Source organism: Plenodomus lingam (assembly GCF_022343315.1).
Source record: "Plenodomus lingam strain CAN1 chromosome Unknown contig_5, whole genome shotgun sequence".
Lineage (NCBI taxonomy): Eukaryota > Fungi > Ascomycota > Dothideomycetes > Pleosporales > Leptosphaeriaceae > Plenodomus > Plenodomus lingam.
This window is the reverse complement of record NW_027093957.1, coordinates 1250218-1265666: the sequence shown is the minus strand read 5'-3', so window position 1 is coordinate 1265666 and position 15449 is coordinate 1250218. Positions and strand designations below refer to the sequence as shown.

Here is a 15449-nt window from a genome sequence, read left to right as displayed (position 1 = left end):
AAGAAAAAAAGAAAGAAAAAAAAGAGAAAATGTGGATTGTTGGCCGTGGCTGCAAGGGGCAAGCACATGAACGGAGTCAAGAGAGAGAGAGAGAGAGAGAGAGAGATGGGGGTTATCCCGCCAATACCGTACTAGTTGTCTCGGCTAGGTTGAGGATCACGTTACTTGTCTTGTGCCATCAACACAGCCAGGATGTAGCAGTGGCAAATCACATGATACTCAAACTACCCGACCGCATGAGTTACCCTCTACCTGCCTGCCTGCCCGCCCGCCTGACATCTGCGACATCTGCGTCAATGCACAACACACCCACGTACGGCACTCCACAGCTAGCACTCGCAGTCTACTCAACCCGACAACATGGACAACGGACATGGTGGGTTCATGCGAGAACTGCAAAACATGATCAACACAAGCACTTGCAATCCGACAATCAAACGGCTCCCGTAGCTTCACACACCTCATCACCCAAACCATCAACCACTCCTCATACCCTGAATCCACTCATTGACCTCGAACCCCACCCGCCTCAAATCCGCAACCGCAAACTGCCCCTCCCTCTCCTTGAAAATCGTCAGACATCTAACCGCATCGTCCATCTCCGGCTTAGCCCCCGCAAACACATCCTTCCCCTCATACGTCCGCACATACAATGTCAGATCGGGTCCCACCGTCCCACGCCACAGCGTCGCCATCCACTGCCAGTGGTCCGTCGCGCTGTACGCATCCTGGATCGGGATGAGCGACGCAAACGCGACCGAGGCTGCGAGCTGGAAGGTCGGTAGGATGATGACCGGTCGGAGGCTCACGCTGGGGATCATCGACGTGGGCGAGGATTCCGGTGGTGTGGCCGAATCCTTGCGGTCCATTTGGCCTTCTCTGACGGCAGCATACTGGCCTGCCGAGGCCGTGGCCGGTGTGTCCTGCGGGCTTTTGGCTGTAGGCTCGGCGGTGATGTATCGTATCATTTCCCTACTCTTGCCATGCCATTCTTTGATCAGATCGAGGTAGCTTTCAAACCCTACCTCTTCGCCTTCCTCGGGCATCTGAGGCGGTTCCATGATGCGGGGGGCGTACTCCTCTTGGCGGAAGAGATAACTGTTGAGCCATTTGGAGAGCTCCTCGACCGCGGCGGGGTCGTCGCCCTCGACCGCAATGATGGCACCACGATTGGATTCAGTGCATGTTGGATCAAGCGCCCTATAAGGAGGGTTGATGCGGCCGAGCAGCTTGATCTTGTTGGCATAGGGAAACGCATTCAGCACCTCTTCTACAGTCCTAGGGCTGGATTCTGGCGCGTGCGGACCCGTCTCGATCATCGACGGTCTCCGGCCATCTCTAGGGGTGCGCGGAGGTGGCATGGTCGCACTATTAGGAGGTGAGTATCGCACATGTATCGGAGGAAGCGAATCACGGCGACTCGCATGTTGGGCGTAGTAAGGTCCCTCTGGCCTGCGGCCATTGTTCGTTGGCGGCGCTGCATAATCAAATCGACGCTTCTTATTGGGCGTAAGAGGACTGTACATGGCTCCATCTTCACGCATAGAGCCAGAGACTTGAATGTTGCTTAGATGGGATGGAACATGAGCTCGGCGGCGGACTGGTGACTCAAGCGTAAGATTGGTCATGATGGGGAGGTACCGGGTTGTGGGAGTCAACCCTTCAGACACGTTGGGAGGCGGCAGCGTTGGCGTTCCAGCCGAGTCAAGGAACGGACTGGTGGGCGTTCTAATACTGCGGCCACCGCACCTGGGACAACGATATCTGTCAACAGTCGTATGTTGTCCCGATGGATTCAATGGAGACGAGCCAGGCTTGCCACCCCGTCGAGGCTGATAGCGGTAATCAGGATACTGCTCGTGATGTCGAGCCTTTTCTTCCTGCAAGACGCATAAGCCCGGCTGCAAGAGAGCATCTGTCAACTTGACTCACCTGTGCTAGATCTTGCCAAACCTTCTTGTGCTCTTCACTTAGCGCTTTCCATTGCTCTCCGATGATCTTGGAAATGTCAGGGTTGTTGAGGCCGGGATTGCGAGCAATGATATTTTGCTGGTGATGCTGCCGATAAAGGATAAATGCTGCCAAAGAGTTAGCGGTGAGTTAAGACTTTGAGTGAACAAAGAACCGTGTTCTTTGTCCTCTTCCCGTTCATTCCAGCTCTACCGCCCGATAGACGATCACGGAATCTTTGACAAACAAACGGGCAGTACTCACCATTCCGTGGGCGGGGTATCTTTGGCTCCGGCAAGCAGAGACAGACGTGACCTGTGTGATCAGAAGACGCTGTAGAAGTAGCACTTTGCGGTGGTTTATCATCAACAGGACTGGAAATCTCATCAACCCCGTCCCCATTCACCACGACCTCCTCCTCCAGCGATGCAACTCTCTTCTTCGTTGAACGGGGAGGTGTGGCATCAGGCGACGTTGGCTGCTCTTCTCTTTTGCTGTGCTCAGTCGGGCTTGACGTGGGCGCCGTGCGGGTTTCTTGGATTCTGCTACTTTTGCGCAAGCTCCGCGAGGGTTTCGCCGCATCATCAGTGAGAGAAGAGGTCGAGGCACTGTCGCTAACCTGCATGTTCGATTTGACGTATCGCCTGGGCACGTTGAAGAACGTCGCAACAGGAGCTGGAGGTTGATAGGGTGATGTCGACCGAATAATCGGCGGCAGTACTCGACTTGCCAGCATTTTGGACGTGAACGACAAGCCAGGTGATCTAATGAGCGTCTTTGAGAACAGAATTCATTGTTCCTTCAACGCGAAGGAAACAACGCCGGATGAGCCTCCGAGCATTCTCAGCTTCTTTGACGATGTTATGCAGGCCCCTCGTAAACGCCATTGCGTCTCTGGCGATGTAAGCAGACGATCCAATGATCTCATTGTTCCAGGGTGGCTGCGGCCATAATTTGCTGAGGGGGTTCTTTGTTCTCGCAGTATCCCGAAACGGCCGAGACAACGCGCTGCGCGCACTTGTGAGACATTCCAGCGCTAAAAGCACAAATTATGTAAGGGGGTCCCCCATTGCAGCCTCCTTCCACAAATATTATGGATTCATTCAGTCTCGGGAGCTGGGTACACCATGCCGCATCTTGGGCAATAAACGTTCGTTGTGTTATGATGCAGTCTATAACTGCCTTGTTCTCCTGTCGGTCGGACCTGAGCCAGGTTTTAGACAATGACTTTCAGCACGTCCTCTTTTAATATCCAGGAGGGAATTTCAATTCAAACTTCGCCCCCTCTGGTACCTTGGATTCCTGAGCGTTGACGGCGCCCTGCATTGCTTCTATATTGGCCGTCTGGTTCCCGCGTACGAGGCTGGCGGCCTGATCTCCGATTAGACGATGGACAGTACCACTGAAATGGATATCATCCCTGCGATGTGGTTAATATGAGACAATGCGTTTGTGTCGCAAAAGGGCTTACCAGAACAGATGTTGGGATGGATCCTCGCACTTCTCAAAAGCAGCTGTTTGCAGGTCGTCCTGTTTCGATGCCAGACAGGGTTGCTCGATATATTCGAAGAGTGGCGCCTGTTTGCCTGTACCAGATGCATCCGAGATCTGTTTAGAGTGGAGCTGTCCGACTCTAATCTGTTCCACAATCAAGGTGTTTGGATCTGGTACGACAACCTGGCCTTTTGCCCATTGTGTCGCAGCATGAAGCAAGACAGTGTTCCAGTAAGACCACAAAAAGACCATGAGGTGTTGGGCCTCAGCAAACTGCTCTGGTGCAGCGTGCCTAGTCGATTGAAACCATGGCAAAATGGTAACATCAATCACTGAGAGAAGAGAATCGCAGTTAGCGGTTGTGACATGCGTACTTCATCTGCGGTTGACCACTCACTCCGGGGGATAATGACTTTAAGAGGAAAGTCGACCTCTGCTGCCAAAACATCCAGATTCTGGAACAGCTTCTGGATACTATTCTCGATTGCTACCATGGCATACTGCTTCTCCAGCGACGAGTACTCCATGAGCTCCCATAAACCAAAGTAGACAGTGAAGACTGTCCATTCATTCTCAGCTTTACGAAATCGCTCGGGAATGTGACGCCTGCCTTGATCGTAAATCAAGAATTGTCGCACTTGTGTCTTGAGGTCGTCTCTCGTTTGAATGCCATTGCTTTTTGCGCCCTTGGCTAACTCATACAGACTAGAATCGACAAGAGAGCCAACCTGTCTAGCCTCTGTATCCGATGACACTGAGCGCGCGAAGTTTTCGAGATGGTCGCATTTGAGCTGCTAGATGTTAGCTATAAGCCTATGGGCGAAATCAACGAGTGTTCACGTACCTCCCTGCACAGCGTTTCCACCCACACCTCTCCACGATCAGTCTTCTGTCGAGATATCTCAGACGATGAGACCCGATAATTCTGTGTGTCAGACCAATCATTTCCAAAGACAACTACGCGATGGTGATTTCTTCGCCACATCAACTGCACCTTGTTTTCGAAGTAGTCTGACTGATGTACCCATATGAAGTAGAAGATCATCAGGATTGTGGCAATTGCGCACACATGTAGCCTTGAAACAAACCTCATCGTGTCTACGATTAGATTGAGTGGGTTTTTGGGCGCTGTAAGGTGAGTTGAAAGCCAAAAGAGAATGTACGAGTAGTGAGACTAGGTCGTAGACATGCTTGCGGACAACGGTTCAGCCTGTCTTGCTTCAGCCTGGCAGTCCGGGAAACATAGCTGCGCCTTGTTTTGACTGCGCTGACCGGGAGGCGTGCTCCGAGATCCAAGGAACCATTCTTTGGCATTAATACCAAAAGTGGGTATGCGTCGCCTTCGCGGTATCAAGTTAGCAGTCTGACTGCGTCACTCTGTGTTCACTATCAAGGCAATGACAGGTCTTCAATATGCGCTTTGTTCTGCATGTGCCAGCAAGCCTTGAGTCGTACTTGTGAGTAAATGACGAATCAGCTGTCCACAGCGTTTGAAAAACATGTTTACGGGCGTGTACGTATGCAATTTTAAACACGCGCTGTTCGCTCAGAAGGATGTGTAGCTGTGCCGGATGCATCCTGACGCTCGGAGGTTCGGCAATGCGGCCCCACTTGACCAAAGCTTCAACTCCAGTCTACAATACTTGGCGACTATGTACCTTGAATCGAAAGGCGATGGTGACTCTCCGCGCAGACGCAATTGTCCGACGGGTTTATAATGACATAATGCTTGAACCCTTCGTCGTAAGGAACTCTTGATACTGTACTGTGACTGAGTCCGATGTATACGGTACTGTGAATTGTGAAAGCTGGTCTCGTTACACGCCATGGGCAACGCAATCGTTTTATCATTGCATAGGCTGACGGGGCGGAATCCACCTCCTTGCCCTGCTGACATCATGATCCCGTTATGTATAGGCCTGAAGCGCCAAACTCCACCTATCATGAGACCGTCGCATCAGCAGTTCCTAGCCGTGATGCCGCCACCAGCTCCTCCGGCTTAGCTCAAGTTTTATCGAATTCCAACGTTGAGAACTTCTCCATGAGCAGGTCTCTCAGCGCCCCATCATCCTCGAGCCATTGTGCGAGCATAAAAGACTTCTCTGCCCACTCCTTGGCTTTGGCGTCATTTTCTTGGACATAGTAATCGACAGCGCGGTTATATGTGGTAGTGGCAAGCCATGCGAGTTCGTCCTTGGGATAGCGATCAGATTCCTTCGAACCACCGTCAGCCGATTCCAAAAGATCTACGGCTGGCATTGGACTTGAGGATAGCGGGGGAGTGGCAAGTGCAAACATGGCAAGCTTTGAATGCACGATCTGGGGTGACGGATTAATGGCCAGTGGATGGCAAAATAAAGTTGGTACTCACGCCTTGTCTCGTCGCAGCCATCTGAGTGACCTGCTGGATACACTTGATACTCATGGTCTCGTCATGATCAAGCGAGAGGCTGAACAAGCATCGAATCCATCTGGAAAGCTTCGTCATGTCGCTGTTCCGTTGGCGACATGTCAAATTGATGATCTTCTGCAAGACCAACAACATCTCTACAGTAGCATTTAATACTGCATCGGGAATTTCACAGCTGTCCTACTTACTGCTTCGGTATTTATGATCCAAGTCCACCTTGACCATGCTTGAGTGAATCACCAGTACCAGGTCTGCCAATGTCTCATAGCGATCCGGACTCTTGTACTTCCAGCACTGGTCAAACAGGTCATCAAGCTCGTCCCACTTCTCCAGCTTCAAGACGGCTTCTAGTTCCAGTTTGACGATTTGGAAATGCTTTGAGATGATGTCGGCCTGCGCAGAACCTCCCAGCTTATCGATCCCTTCAGCAGCCGCGCTCCGAAAATCCTGACTATGACTGCGCACCTCAGTGTAGTATTGATACTACACTTGTTAGCAACGAATTGGACGTGATCATGACGGACTTGCGCATTGCTGAGCGTTGTCTTCGGCACGAGCCAAGGTAGTGTATGTACACGCAGCAAGAAATTTGCAAAACACAAGTCGGAGACAAAGATCACCTTCGTTGTCAGGCTTGTCCTGGTCTCTAAGAAGCTTGATGAACTGTAAAGATCAGCTTGTCCTGCTCTTCAGAGACCGATCCAGAACTAACCTCAGTGCAAGTGCTCAGTAACCGGACCAAGTCCTTTGGAGCCATTTCCGCACAGTACTTAAGCGCGAGGTTGTAGGCGTTTTTTGAGAACCACTCAAACTCTTCTACAGTGAATAGTTGCTGAGCAGGCGTGCTAGGTCTCCTTCGTGAGGCTTTGGCTTGGGAAGATGCTGGTGAACGTTCAGCACGCGCCATCTAGTCAGACTTCCCTTCGTACCTCCGTCAAAGACAGCACAGAGTTGTAACATGAGCCCAGAATCGATCTTACCATCATTGAGCAACTCTGACTGAAGTAGTCTTGCGGTACACCTGCAAGATTTAGCAGGGCAGCGCAGCGCCGAAAAGATCCTCACCTCAGGAGGGCTGGGAGATGGATCCCTGCCGGAGCGCTATAGTCGTACTTTTCAAGTACCCGTTCAAGAGCGCTAATAGCCTGTCGCTTGTCCCCAGCACTTTGAGCCTCCATCACACAAGCGTAGAGAAGCGTTGCATCTTTCGCGGAACTCCGACAGACATGGTCCAAGCATTGCGCAGCTAATCTGGTAAGCTCTACATTGACCCAACTCAAATGAAGTCCTCACCAAGGTCGAAATCACCGCTCTGAACTCCTACCTTGTACATTAGATATCGAGTGACAGGTTCATCTTTTCCAGTCTCGGGCATAGTGGAGTGAGCCGCTCTAGCGGCAACCCAATCTTGCCGCATTGAAGCACATTGGATGAGCTTTCTGTGCCATGTCAATAATCGATCGTGGTAAGCTCGGTGGGTAAATCTAACCTCGCGACCTTTGCTTTGTTCTGAACACCAGCTTTCTCGAATACTGAATGGAGGCACATGCGACACCAAGCCTCCGCGATAGTGTAATTTTTCTGCCCAAATGTAGCCTCTACCCGTTTCCAAAGAAGCTGGGGGATTGATGTCAGCAAATTGGAAGGCCAGGAGCCAGCAGAGACGCACAGTTTGCGCTGCGTGAGTTGCTGGGGCAGATAACGACTCTATTGAGCTTTGTCCCACACTATCGAGCATTTCTTGAACTTGTTCAAGGGGGCTCTCCAAGGATGAATTGTTTGTACTTATCCAGATGCGTGTAATGACCACTTTTTCGATCCATGTCTGATTCTCTTCGCGGAGAAGTCTGATTTCCAACAAGTCGTCGAGGGCTTTACATGCTGTAGTACTACTGCATCAAGTAAGTAAGTGATTGGGAAAGTCGCTCTTATGTTTCAGCAAACCTATGGTCTTTCAGCTTATGGATATGGTGCATCAGACTGTGAGGCCATTAGCATTGAGACAATCATTTACAGCTCAGACGCGGTGATGTCCATCTCAACATACGTCTTGAAGTTAGTGTCGTTCAATACAATGGTGCGAATCATCCGTAGAAGGACTTAAATCATTAGTATCATGTTGGGGAAGTAACAGTTGTACACTCACCATTGTAAAATTCTGCCGTGTTCATGGTCTCCGCCACGGAGAGTAGTTCGATCTTCAGTAGCGACACTATCATTTTGTCGCCAAAATCCTAGTTGATTTCAGCCCAAGCAACATGAGTGAGCGCGCAAGTCATGCTACATACTGTTTCCATTAGCTTTACCATGTCCCAGGCTTTGTCTTGTGCATCGGGTGTCTTCATCTTCATGTACGCCTGAACTGTAAGCTTGTCAGCTGTGTTGTCAAATTTCGCCTGAGAAACCTACCAATACTCTGCATTGTACTCAGCCGCAGTTCACTTATCTCCGGGCCGAGCCTGTCAGTCTCCTGCTCGCCCAAAATATCATACGTGCGGCCCAACCATCGCACGGCGACTTCATAAATCCGCTTTGTCAGAGCATCCTTCCCAATCTCGTACATGAGGTCTGCCAGGACTTCAGCCGTGTTGCATGCAAGGGCAGCCTTCAGTTGGCTACACTTGGCGAACATATGCTCTGCTGTGTCCATGCGATCTTGACGCCATGCCTGAGGAGTCTCTGGTCAGCCGAGTCTTGCAGCATCGGAAGGGATCAAACTACCAGAGTCATCCGTACTGCGAAGTACTCGACTCGCAAGCTGTTCGCAACTGTGGCTGCTTCGGGCTCTCCAGCCTGATCTTCCTTACCCAATACATCCTGATACTCTGCAGCCCGCTCCAAGATCTTTGTTGCATCGCGGAGCTCGTTGCTCTCTATGCACACCTTGGCCGCCTTGAGCGCAATCTTCATAAGACGGATGTAGTTTTTGTGTGAACGAGTTTTCGAGCACGAACCACCAGCAGAGTCGAGGAGTAGGAAAGAGAAGGTTCTGAGCAGACACAGAGCGCGATTCCTTTGAGAACCATCCCCGTTGGATACACCACCAGCGCTGGTCATATCGCGTCGTAGACGTGTCGACAGATTCCAGAGCTCGGTGCCTAGCCTATCCAGTTCGTCTTGCTTTGCACTGGTCGCCGATGACGCCGGCAGCGGTAGCCCGCGGATCTGAGCGCTGAGCTCAGTGATGATTGAAGCATCCACATCGCTTTCGAGACGCTTAGATAAAGCGGAGGCGAATGCTGCAGGATAGATGTGAGTGTCCTGACGTGGGTTGGGCAGGTGCGAGGGAAGACACTCACCCAGCGTCGACCTCAGCTTCTTTTCTCGCTCTGCTTTGGCTGTGGGTAAGCTTGGAGCCATCTCGCTCACTCCTTCTGGCTGTATCGTGAATCGAGGCAACACGGCAGACTGAAGACTCGCGAATTCCATGTGCGGATCAAGGAATGCACTGAAGACCTTATGAAGGAACAATTGTACATCGCGTCATTTCACGCGCCGATCTTTTTCAACCAGGAAGGAGCGCGCGACAAGTGCAACGACAAATCAGCTCATAACTTCATATCTACAGATTATATTAGGAGACGGGGCTTGTAAGGATATCCAGAGAAGCCGAGTCGTCAAGACAAAATTCAAACAAGTAATAACGCCATACTGTTGGACACATGATGTCTTTCAACCTAAACGCCAGCCCGATTGAACCAACAATTCGTACACATACACGCTTGCACACTGCATACGCCGTGCCTATGAGGCCGGCAATGAGCCAGAAGTCGCCTCGGTAATGGGTAGGAAGTTACCTACGATCAACGCCGGTCTGCCATTGTTAGTCCACGCTGACATCGCCAGAGATCATCTTCACCTACATATTCCACATATCCCGCTTGACAGTAAACGAGAAGCAGCATCGAATTTCTGGATCCTTGGAGTTTGGATCTGGATTCTTCAACGAGCAGCTTGTCAAGATTGCCTTTTGGGTGTGATCGAAGGCAATAGCACCAAACTTTTCCCAGTAGGACACCAGCGAAGGCTCCGCGATAATCTCATGTAACGCAATATTACCCTAAACCTGTCAGCTTGCCGGCTCAGCAGATTTGAACAAAAAGGCACTTACGTCTCTGAGCTTCGAGATGGGTGCATGAATCAGTCGAGCCATTTCTTTGTTGCCTCTGTAGATCTCGCCAGTTCTTCGCCAACAGCATGCCGGAATAGCCATGCTGGCAAAAACCCGATCATACTCCATCAAGCTCTTGTCAAACCACATTTCGATGCGCACCAAATCCACGTCGGTCAGCTTTTGCATTCGTTCGCGGAATTTAGGGCGGAACCTGTCCAGCTGTCGTAGCACTCGAACGCGTGAGATTTGTTGCAAATTCTGCTCCATGTACTGATTCAACCGAGCGTATCCTTTGACATAATTAAATGGTTTCAGCAATCCTGCATCCATCTTCGCTTTCAGCAGCTTGTTCATGCGCTCTTCCGGGCTGTCGGAGCTTGCACCGGCAGGATCGGCGGCTGTCATCAAATATCTCTCTCGTGCCTTGTCGATAGGTAGACGGCTTTGTGGACGTCTGATGGCATTGTCGGAAGTAGGCTGAGCAGGCGGTGGTAATAATTGGGAATTCCTGGGCGCATTAGGATTGAAGGCGGTATTGTCCGTCAGCGTTCCCATCGGGTTTAAAAGAGAAGCATCGGTGAACAATGTGTGGAGATCTCCGCCTCCATAGAAGGTATTGTCATCCATGAGACTGTTGTTGAGAAAATCGTTGAGAAGATTATACTCGTTACCAACCTCGGCGGTATTGAACATATATGACGGGTGGAATTGATGCATATCCGAAAAGTTATTTTGAGAAGAGAACATGTCGTCGTAGTTCATTACTTTTGCGACCTGTTAGTTACAAGCGCAAGTGAAGCTGAGCCAGAGTGTCACTCACGGGGCTGAGCAGCAGAGGTGAGAGAAGGTAGCTGTGGCGCGGATACGGAGTCGACCTGGGTGACTGACGCTGTGCTGCTAGCTTTATTAGCACTCCGAGGAGGAGGCGCTAGATCGAGCCCTGTATCTGGTGCAGTCGTTTGCTGGCTGATGAGCGTTGAAGAACTGTCGTTGGCCATGGCTTCGTTTTGTGTGCCGTCACCATGTCCATTGGAACCCTCTCGTTCTGACTTGGACTTCTTTACACTTTCTCTTGGCTCGTCGTGGCATAGATGCCCAATGTTTCGTTTTATACAACGCGTACATGGTCGCTCCTTTGTCATACGAACGATCAGCGAGTACTCACAGCACGTGCGATTCTGAATACACTTACGAGGTCGCAGGTCATGTGCTGGCCAATGTCAATCAGCAAAAGTCATTCATTCCATTCAATTCTCCGACCAACATGAAGGAGTCATGTATCGAGTGCTAGGAAGGCAGCTGCGGCTTACCGAGCGTCTGCAGTAAATGCATGCTACAAGGTCCTCAGATTAGCAAGAGGGTGCAGAATGTGAGGATACACAGCAGCCTAGCCTTACCGTGATTCACTTTTCTACGCCTCTTGGAGTTCTTCGATGACGTCTCTGGACTGGCTGCAGAAGAAGCCTTGTGTTTCGCAGGCGTCTTGTTCTTGGTCGCATTGATTTCGGAACCATCTTTGCTTGGCCCTGCATCTCTTGATTCGGTCATGTCGACTGCAGTAGCTCCATCGAGTCCGCGATCAGATTCCGTCATTCAAGGCCGTAGACTTGATACGTTTCAAACTGGATGCTTTTCTTGGATCCTCTCCACGAGCTGATGTGTGCTACAACAGCAGGCCCTAACCATGCGCGGGAGCACCGATTGTAGCTAGGTAAGCTTCAAGCGCTCTCCAGCACGTTTTATTGGAGGGTGTCACAGCCAGAGATATTATGGAAATAAGGATTGAAACGGAAGAGGAGCGGGGGGGGGGGACAGGGGGAGAGGGTGGGACTCTGGCGCAAAAGGACGTGGTCGTCGTGGGTGTATGTTCGAGGTCGCGTGGTTTGCCGGCTGCCTCGGGAAGATTCCGGGACAGCGCCTGGCAATTAGCGGGGCACTGCTACCATCCTCTCAGCCTCTTTCTTAGGCGGCTGCTTTGAGCGCTACTACTCTTACACTGGACTGGGCTTACACGCATCCCTGTATCAACTGTACTATTGCGACTGAGGAACGCCCAAAGGATAGAGACAGTACAGAATTGCGAGGATGTGCAGCTCGCAGACGGCCCCACTTGTGAAGGCAGTCCCACTACAGCGAGCTGGAGTTGTATACATAGGCTCAAAGGGAAACCACCTATCACCTTCTAGCACAGCGACACCATATCAAGAAACTCTTCGCTCGATGAGAGGCCTGCAGACCGAGTTCCGATGACCGCGTTGTCGGGTTGTGTCAAAATCTAAATCCAGGTGAAGCAATAGATCTGTACGATTCTCGCCTGCTTTGATCCCGTCCACCACGCTACCACTCCATGCGAACTGTATGCAGACGACCGTCGTTTCGTTCATTCGCTGACCATACGCGCGCCGTGGGGTATCAAAGAAAATGACACGTTTTCATCCAAAAGGAAATAAAAATAAAAAATCAATCCACACCCACACGATAGGCAAGGCAAACCAAACCCAGTACCGTGTACACCGCGCCAGGACGGACATTTGCATCATGCGTCCAGCGTGCCCTCGTGAGCCTATCACTGATAAAAGGACAGTCGTCTCCCCAACGCCAATCCCAACCCGCGCAGCAATAGTGCTGTGCCGCCTTTCTGACCTAGAAAGTAGCGTACTGCTGTGCAGTCGCGTGCCTGAAAAGCACATCATCCAACGCTGCCTGAGCATGGCTTACGGCCTCGTCAATGCCCTCGACCTGTGCATGATTCCCCTGCATGTTCTCAAGGCTGCGCCGGAGTTGCGCGAGGACAGGAGTAAGCTCAGCATCTGCCGTCTCCAATGACGATAGATCCATGCGCGTTGTTGGCTTGAGGTTGATTTCCTCAGCCCCATCGCCTTCGGCCTTGCTATCATCCTGGCCCTGTAGCAATGGATGGATCTACGAGACAAAATATCAGTTCCGAGTCCAACCAGGCGGAGCACAAAATAAGACTTACACGACCGCGCTTCTCCTGGTGCTTCCACTCGGCTCGCCACTTCTTCGTGTTCCTCTTCAGCTGGTCCAAGTTGTTCTCGTCCTTGTCCAGTAGACTCTGAGCAACCTTGACTTGTTCGGTAAGCAGCTGTTTCGAGTGCCGAGCCGTGGTAACCTCGCGTGAGACTTGTGCATTGCGCTCCGTAAGCTTGTCGATGTTGAAATGAATGTCTTTTGCCTGAGGAGGCATGCGCGAAGTTGCCAGTTGTCGTGATAGCTTCTTGACAAGCGGATTCAGTGTGTTGTGTGCTGCCATCACCCTACGCTCGTCTCGTTGCGCATTGGCAATGTCTTTCTTCGCCTCTCGTATCACAGCAACGACTTGCTCCAAGACTTGCGGAGGCACTTGCGGCCATGTGTCTATTTGTTCCTGTGCTATGCGCTTCGTCCTAGCCTCCAGCTGCAGGTAATTGTGGCGCGATTCGGGCTGTGGCTTGGCCATTGCATCGTCTTCGGTACGCCCTTTGCGCCTTCGTACCTGTGACGGTTGCGTCTGATCTGCGGAGAGTATCGATAGCTCATCCTCGTCCTCATCTACTCGCGATTGTTTCACTGGCTTTGACTTCCTCGCACGTTTCGGTTTCGCAGTCGTCTTAGTGACGACACCAGACTTCGTTGGACCCGGGGGTCGTCCTCTTCCTTTTTGAGATTTTGTCCGTTCTGATCGCTTCGGCGCCTTGTCATGATTAGTTTCTTAAGTTCTGGCAAAGGTGGAGGGATTTGCCTACCATGACGTGGTCGTGGAGTTGTTACGCGTTGGTCACTGGTGTTTGGGTGCGCGTGTGGGACAAACGTGTTCACGTGACATGGTGAACACTGAAGCTCCTGAGGTCACCCTGGACAGCTTCAAATTTGCCAGTATTCAGAAAGCCCACATTAATATAAAATTGGTTAAATCCGGTTTCCAGAATTAGACAGCTGTACATAGTTTAGAACATCTTGTCACAGCATCATGACGATAGGATGGCAAGTAGCCGCTACCCACGCGAGTTATAACAGGTACAAGATGGAGATAGATAGTTTATTTAGCTACAAAATGCTCACAGATGATGGCAATGTAGGCAGTAAGGTACATGTCAAAGAAGAGATTCAAGGTATGCGAGATTTCTATGCTCATCCGGGCACAACAACGCTGAAGAACCCACAGCCTGGACCCCAGACGTTTGCCGAGGATACACTTCCATCTTCAGTTTCGTCTTTAGATGAACGTTCAATATCCGTTTGCTGGTCATTTAAATGGCTATGCTCATCATCCAGCTTGCTGTCGCGACGGACTGGAGGGCTGGTAGCAGATTTCGTGATTGCATGCAGTTGATCTTGGAGCTTCGAAATGTTAGCTTCGAGCTCGCTACGCTCCTCTTCCATAGTAGTACGAAGCAGGGAGATTTCCTGAGTGTGACGGGTGTGTAGTGTGCAAATCTCAGCCTCAAATTCCTTGATCTTTGAATCGTGCATAGCACGATGAATCGAACCGAGTGCCATGTTTTTTTGTTGCTCCTCTTCGAGCTTGGATATGACGGTTTTGCGCTCTTCAGCTTGGTCGTTGGCTTCGACTAGGCGCATGGTGAGAGTCTTGATGTGCTGCTCGAGAACCTGGACATGCTGAGTGTTATCGGTATCTAGACCCTGCGAGTCTTTGCCCTTGACTTGTGCTGACATGACTTGTTCCTGAAATTCCTCGTTGGCCTTTTGCTGGGTTGCCAACTGACGACGCAGCGAAGTGCACGTAGTGTGGAGAGTCCGGAAATTGCTAGCTTGTACCTTGATTTGCTTAGTATGTTGTTCGGTTTCAGCTCGTGCAGATTGTAGTTGCTCCTGAAGGTGACGAATATCAGCCTCGTAGCCAGCGGCGATTTGAGGAGATGTTGCAATGCTACCGTGGAGGTTCTGGTTTTCTTCGACGACAGGCAGATGTGAAGTATTTAAGACCTGGAGCTGGTCACACTCTTGCTGCTTCTGTGTTAGCGCCTCAGAGCACTTATGAAACATGTCTTGATTGAGCTGTGACTGGATCTCAAGCTCCTCACATCGGCGCGTCAAGCGCTTGTTTTCTGCCAGAAGATTGATGATTTTGGCGGTCACTTCGTCTACCACAGGCTCGAACGAACGAACAGAAGAATCAGGCGGCTTGACCGAGGGCGAAGTAGAAGCACCAGCTGAGGCCTGACTTTTAGCAAACATACCTAGAATTGCCATCTTGGTAGTACGCGGTGACACTAGAAACTTCGCAAGGGGGGTGAGTCTGGATGTCAGACTAGTGGGGCGGTGAATGTATGTCAGGGTACTCAGCAGTCCAATAGCTTTCAAAACCAGCGAAAGAAAAGGGCTAGAGATGATTCAGGCACAAGGCTTGGTGGATCGAAGGCTGGAAAGGAACAGGTTTAGCAATCTTTATGGACAGAAAGTGGATATGAACAATGTAGCACTGTGAGAGCGCAGCTCGAGAGTGCCAAAGCAGGTGAA

General features: G+C 50.9%; 5 protein-coding genes across 5 annotated transcripts; all 5 read right to left on the bottom strand.

The window, feature by feature from the left end:
* Positions 1 to 476: 476 nt before the first annotated feature.
* IAQ61_009044 (uncharacterized protein) lies at positions 477 to 2686 on the bottom strand (the record flags this gene model as incomplete). Its single annotated transcript, XM_003836656.1, has 3 exons — positions 477 to 1880; positions 1933 to 2078; positions 2215 to 2686. The coding sequence occupies 3 exons, from the start codon at positions 2684 to 2686 to the stop codon at positions 477 to 479; spliced, it is 2022 nt and encodes a 673-aa protein (XP_003836704.1).
* Positions 2687 to 3417: 731 nt separating this feature from the next.
* Positions 3418 to 4472, bottom strand: IAQ61_009043 (uncharacterized protein; the record flags this gene model as incomplete). Its single annotated transcript, XM_066098231.1, has 3 exons — positions 3418 to 3736; positions 3811 to 4198; positions 4406 to 4472. The coding sequence occupies 3 exons, from the start codon at positions 4470 to 4472 to the stop codon at positions 3418 to 3420; spliced, it is 774 nt and encodes a 257-aa protein (XP_065951870.1).
* A 976-nt stretch (positions 4473 to 5448) lies between these two features.
* IAQ61_009042 (uncharacterized protein) lies at positions 5449 to 11561 on the bottom strand (the record flags this gene model as incomplete). Its single annotated transcript, XM_066098230.1, has 23 exons — positions 5449 to 5763; positions 5816 to 5991; positions 6043 to 6337; positions 6383 to 6517; positions 6567 to 6736; positions 6784 to 6875; positions 6920 to 7100; positions 7148 to 7293; positions 7344 to 7471; positions 7524 to 7746; positions 7799 to 7834; positions 7902 to 7953; positions 8001 to 8088; positions 8143 to 8216; positions 8264 to 8522; positions 8576 to 9310; positions 9656 to 9668; positions 9718 to 9914; positions 9966 to 10732; positions 10789 to 11101; positions 11161 to 11178; positions 11279 to 11301; positions 11366 to 11561. 23 exons carry the CDS (start codon positions 11559 to 11561, stop codon positions 5449 to 5451), a joined length of 4632 nt encoding a protein of 1543 aa, XP_065951869.1.
* A 1050-nt stretch (positions 11562 to 12611) lies between these two features.
* Positions 12612 to 13717, bottom strand: IAQ61_009041 (uncharacterized protein; the record flags this gene model as incomplete). The annotated part of the gene is made up of 3 exons (XM_066098229.1): positions 12612 to 12890; positions 12949 to 13662; positions 13715 to 13717. The coding sequence occupies 3 exons, from the start codon at positions 13715 to 13717 to the stop codon at positions 12612 to 12614; spliced, it is 996 nt and encodes a 331-aa protein (XP_065951868.1).
* A 382-nt stretch (positions 13718 to 14099) lies between these two features.
* On the bottom strand, positions 14100 to 15182 carry IAQ61_009040 (uncharacterized protein; the record flags this gene model as incomplete). Its single annotated transcript, XM_003836650.2, has 1 exon — positions 14100 to 15182. The coding sequence occupies one exon, from the start codon at positions 15180 to 15182 to the stop codon at positions 14100 to 14102; it is 1083 nt and encodes a 360-aa protein (XP_003836698.2).
* Positions 15183 to 15449: the final 267 nt, after the last annotated feature.